The sequence below is a fragment of the Arachis ipaensis genome, chromosome B7, assembly GCF_059453495.1.
Source record: "Arachis ipaensis isolate K30076 ecotype BB chromosome B7, ASM5945349v1, whole genome shotgun sequence".
NCBI lineage: Eukaryota > Viridiplantae > Streptophyta > Magnoliopsida > Fabales > Fabaceae > Arachis > Arachis ipaensis.
Window position 1 is genome coordinate 45576800 of NC_142442.1, and position 5363 is coordinate 45582162.

The 5363-nt window shown below is 31.5% G+C and overlaps 1 protein-coding gene and 1 pseudogene across 1 annotated transcript; both read right to left on the minus strand.

Moving 5' to 3' along the window:
• Positions 1-416: 416 nt before the first annotated feature.
• On the minus strand, positions 417-1083 carry LOC148551007 (protein SKU5 SIMILAR 14-like; annotated as a pseudogene).
• Positions 1084-2517: 1434 nt separating this feature from the next.
• On the minus strand, positions 2518-4789 carry LOC107640920 (DNA replication licensing factor MCM5-like). Its single transcript, XM_088494204.1, has 6 exons — positions 4764-4789; positions 4194-4383; positions 3980-4035; positions 3231-3360; positions 2875-2910; positions 2518-2595 (listed from the first exon to the last, which is right to left on the minus strand). Exons 1-6 carry the CDS (start codon positions 4787-4789, stop codon positions 2518-2520), a joined length of 516 nt encoding a protein of 171 aa, XP_088350330.1.
• Positions 4790-5363: the final 574 nt, after the last annotated feature.

Consider the following 5363-nt stretch of genomic DNA (forward strand, 5'->3'; position numbering starts at 1 on the left):
AAGATTCGAACAATTATTGTCGCAAGGGTGGAGCTTCCTTGTGACATTTCCATATTTAGTTAGTTTTTCCTTCATTTTTATTTTTACTATTGCACATAGTTCGTTATTTAATTGATTGAAATATATTTGTATGCAGTTTTTCTATATTTTTATTGCATTGTACTTTTGATAGTATAGTATTTATTACATTGTAGATAGAATTAAAGATATACTCTTGTTTGAAATTTGAAGGAAGATTCTCATATTTGTACAATGGATAAGTCATGGATCACAATGCCATGAAACTCAATAGAGTATGAGCGAGGGGTTAGGAGGTTTATTAATTTTATCTTTAAAAATAGTTCAGCTGAAGCAACTGTGTGCCCTTGTTTGAAGTGCAATTTTAGAACAAGGGTGACTAAGGGTAAGATGTACGATCACTTGATATACCCAATTCTCCAATTCTCAGACCTTAGGTTCCACATTCCCACATTGTCTAGTGCCACGTATATTGCTGTCCATGACTTAGGGTACACCTAATAAGTTCACTAAATTCATATATTCATTACTATTATTACAATTATATAACACTATGCTTGCATGGTTATTATTTTGTACCTAAGTGGTGCATCTACATACAGCATCTCTAAAATTGTAATGTGCTCTACTTTGAGGTGTCCACCTTCCACTACTGAACCTACCTATTATACAATCTCACATAAATGTATATGCACAAAATCATGGAAACTGGCCCCATCACAGACGTTTGGAAGTAGGCATTATTAGTGCCCCTTGAAGGGCTGGTAGGGATGGTCCCAACAGAGAAAACTCCAGTGATGTTGAAGTAGTCAGCTGGCTTCAGTGGTGTATTTGGTGCAACATATGACATACCGTTCACAACATACCTCTGTTTTCCATTTATGAAATGAGCAGAGTTTGCCAAAATTATGGTTCTTATTGGTTTGATTAGTTCATAGAGGTATAATATTTGTGGGTTTCGCCTTGGTCCACTTGCTGTCAGATTCCAACTAATTTCATTTAAACAACTTCAGAACTTATTTTAGTTGCCTAATTCTAATACCATGTAACATGTAATATGCACATTCTCTATTGTAGTGTATAGTTTTGGCTTGATAAAGAGAAGAAGCAATATCTAGAGTAGGCTCTGGAGAAAAAGTAGTAGATACACTACAAGGTTTTTGTTTATTTGTGGCAGTTTTTTTTTATTTGTGGAGGTTTATAACCCCCACCAAATGGTTTGTAGGGGTTTCTAAAACCCCCAAATTTTGAGGTGCCACGAGGTCTTTTGTGGGAGTTTTTAAAAACTTCCACAATCTATTCCGTGGAGGTTTTGTATGTGTTTAGTGGAGGTTTTATATTGAATTTTTGTGACATTTTTAAATCACTTTTGTGACAGTTTAAAACCCCCACAAATTGATTTTTTAATTTAACAAAAATTAACTATTTTGTGAGATTTTTAAACCTCCACAAATCTTGTAATTATTTTTTTATTTTTAATTTCAAACCGTTCATTAATCTCATCTCATTTATATATTCTCAAATTAGAAATTTATTTTTTAATATCGAAATTTAAAAATAGTTAGAGAGAGACAAATAGTTAGAACAAAATAAAAGCTTTTATTTATTCTGAGAACAACTACTAACTTCTTGTCCATAAAACATAGCAATGACATAGCCAATAATGTCTTACTCCAATATCAAAATACTAAAACAATAACCATCATATGCAACATATGATTTGAAATTCAAACAACATAAAATGCAATACAAGACAAAATGAAAAAAGTCATGATCAAATTTTAGGATGGCAGGATCAAGATGGAAAGAAGTCATGACACCTTTCTGCAGATAGCACAAACTTAGAATCTTTGGTAACTTATTGCCTAACTAATGATCTTTTCCACACCTAGTAAAAGGAACATTAGCATAAAATTAGCATTTTGACAGCAAATATGAAATTTTCACACTTAGATGCTACATTTGCTTCAAATAAAAATGGTAGAAATAAGGTTAAAAAGAATGTTGACTTTTGGTTGTTAGGGCTTGATCTTTGATGCAGACAGTCTCCAAATCAAGATATGCCAATCCAACTCTGCTGAGAACTTGATATCAACAAAGGAATCACATTGTAAGTATAACAAATAGTAACGCATGACACTTGGTATTTATATAAAACCAAGTGAAAAATATCCAAATTGTTTGGTAAGCCAGAGCATCTAGTGTATAGCGACAATCAACATACTAGTCACTAAACAAATTCAAATCAAGAAAAGGAGAATAGAAAAACAAAATAAAATAAATAAATAAATAAATAAATAAATAAAGGCATATTAAGACAGAAGATGTTGGAAGGCTCACCGTGTGGATGCTGACAACATTAGACTGAGCTTTCATAGTCTCGACTTCATGCTCTAGCTGCTGCTTCCAATCAGAAAGCAAGGTCTCATCTTGTACAAGTTTCAAATTAGAACTAATCCATGAACTATTGATGGCAACCAAACAAATTGTACAATAATATTAACCAACCCAGAAGCTGGTGACATATTCCTCCATCAGATTCTCTATATACAATGGATTCTTGAAATTATCCTTCTTCTGCAATAATTTGAACCAAGCAACAATAAGAATACAAAGTTAAATAAAAAAAGAGAATTAAGTTTTTAATAGATTTTTAACAGAAAAAGAAGCAATCAATCAGCTTTATTTATATTATCATTCCATAATGAAATTGCATCAACAAAATTAAATTAACAAATGTGAAAGCATATTTACTTATTCACAAAATCAAACAGAGAGAGTAATAAATCTCTAATAGCATAAATAAGAGAAAACAAAATCTATCAATAGAAAATGAAAGGAAAACTAAAAAAGAACCTTGAACTTTTCTGAGGATATCATTGAACACTTTCTCTGAGTTAACAAGGACAACATTCAAGAAATTATACGTTAGCATAAAATAAAGGATATCATATTAGAAAAAAGAGTGTCATGCACATGTATAGAAATCAAACTTCAAATATTGCTGAAAATCACTGATTCCATGAATAGCTAGATAAAAACAAAAATTTTCTCGCAAAATTAGTAAGCAAAAATATCTAAGACTAATTGTGTCGCCATCAAGTTCACTGAATAATGGCAAATGTAACAAAAGCCAAATCCATTTTGGCTTTGGTTTTATTATCAAAAATGAAGCTAGATTAAGGGAGAGAAGGATTAAACACAAGCCAAACCTTTATTTCATTTTCCATTTCTGGTGTGAGACTGATTTGTTGGTGTATTCCAGACCGAGCAGCATCCATTGTAGACATGGTGAAAAGCCTTATTGCTTCTTTCACATCCTCCTCAGTAGCAACATGAGATCTGATGCAGGAGAAATTGAGTTAGACTGTCTAAGATGTAAGTACTATATCAAAAGAATAAACTGAAGGAGAAATACAAAGAATGATTATATTTAGCTAATAAATTTAGTTTCTTATATGACATAGCATATTGAGGGATCAGTGGAATCATGTAATTTGGATTATCTTCCAATTCAAATACAAGAATTTAATTAAAAATTTGATAACATTATAAAAACTAATAGTAATTAAACATTTTATTTATTGTAGAAACATAAAAATAAAAGAGAGCTAGTAGAGAGTGCAGTGGGCCCAAATGATGTAACAGTGTACTGATAATATACACACAAACTAGAAAGAAATCACCGTGATTTCATTCAGCTCCTCTATTTCTATCCCCCCATTCTCCTCATATTTCTCCTATTTTATCTTCTCTATTTTCCTATTTCTACTCTATTCTATTTCCACTATTCTATATTACTATGATTGGTACCAAGTTCTTATAAAAGATTAACTAATGTTTTAATTAAACCGAAGCAGATATTGCGAACAGGCAAGTAAAGTCTATGAAAAATGATGGCAATACGTACAATATCATTTTGGCAAGTGTCTCATTCAACCTAACAATAGCTTCTAGTTACCTTACTATAATTGGTGTAGTAACTTCTCCAGTTTCATTGGTTTGCTGCCTCATATCCTGTATTTTATTGCAAAATGAATCAAATCAAAATTGACAAAGTATGGACAAGGCAATATATAAGAATTAACATAATCATAACTACATACTGATAACTGGTAAAAACTAAAAGAGATATCAAATTTCTTTCTGCTAATTAGTCACATATTCAACCTTACCTGCCTGATTTTCACATAACTTTTTTGCAGTAATGTTGCATCAGATTCTGATAGACGAAAGTTGCATTCAGTCCGACAATAGTGTAAATACCTATTTAACTCAAATTTAAGTTGATCTGCTAAATAATTGAACGAACTGCATAAAAACATAAGTTTAGAGATATAGCTTACCTCTTCAGCCAATTCTCTTCTTTAGAAACCATGTACAATGCACAAAAAGACTATACTAATTAGAATGAACCAAAGGAACCACCTCAAAACTCTTTAAACTGCGTGCGTATGCAAATTCACTTAGAAAACATATAGCAAGTAGATGCCAAAGTCTAGAATTAAAGCATAATAATCACTAATAATATATAAGTCTAAAATTAAAGCACAATAGCCATTAATTTGCGATACAATAGTACTAATAGACAGTCAAGAACAATAAAGAACAAAATCGGTAACCAAAACAACAATAAAGTACAATCAAACCAAAACCATAATCAAGTCAAGACATAAACTACATAACCAGTTAAACATTACTGAGCACTAGCAAGAAAAGGATCGCATAATCATATCAAATCTCACCTTAAATTGAGCAAAGGATGCAGCATGAGCTTCAAGAGCCTGACTACACTGTTGATCCATGGAGTAAAGTTGCATGTTTCCCTTCATTAATTGTGGCTTCTATGATAAAACAACAGCAAGCACAAATAAAGTAGATCAGGCTTGTAAACATCACAGTAACAAGATAATAATTGAGGTACAACTATACACAGATAATCCCAGCAATAATACATATAAAGACAAGAAAATATGAGCTAAAAAAACTATGGCATAGTTGAAATGTATTCCACCTGACCAAATAATCTAATATAGTAGGCATCAGAAATATACCTCCGGTGAACCAGGAGCAACGCCAATCAAGACCAACCATTTTTCTGTAGGATCACATCGTTAATTAATTATTTAGTTGTTGGCCAAATTGGCAGTTCTCTCAAACATCTTTACAGGCTCAGATTCACCTGCAAGTTACATTTATTTTTATTTTTATTTTTTGATAAAAAAATAATTTCATTAAGATGAAGAGCAGGATAAAATAAAATGGGGGATCATAGATCCCCTATACAAAAGCAAAAACATAAAACAAAATATTTACACCAATCTCATGATTTTTACACCAACTAG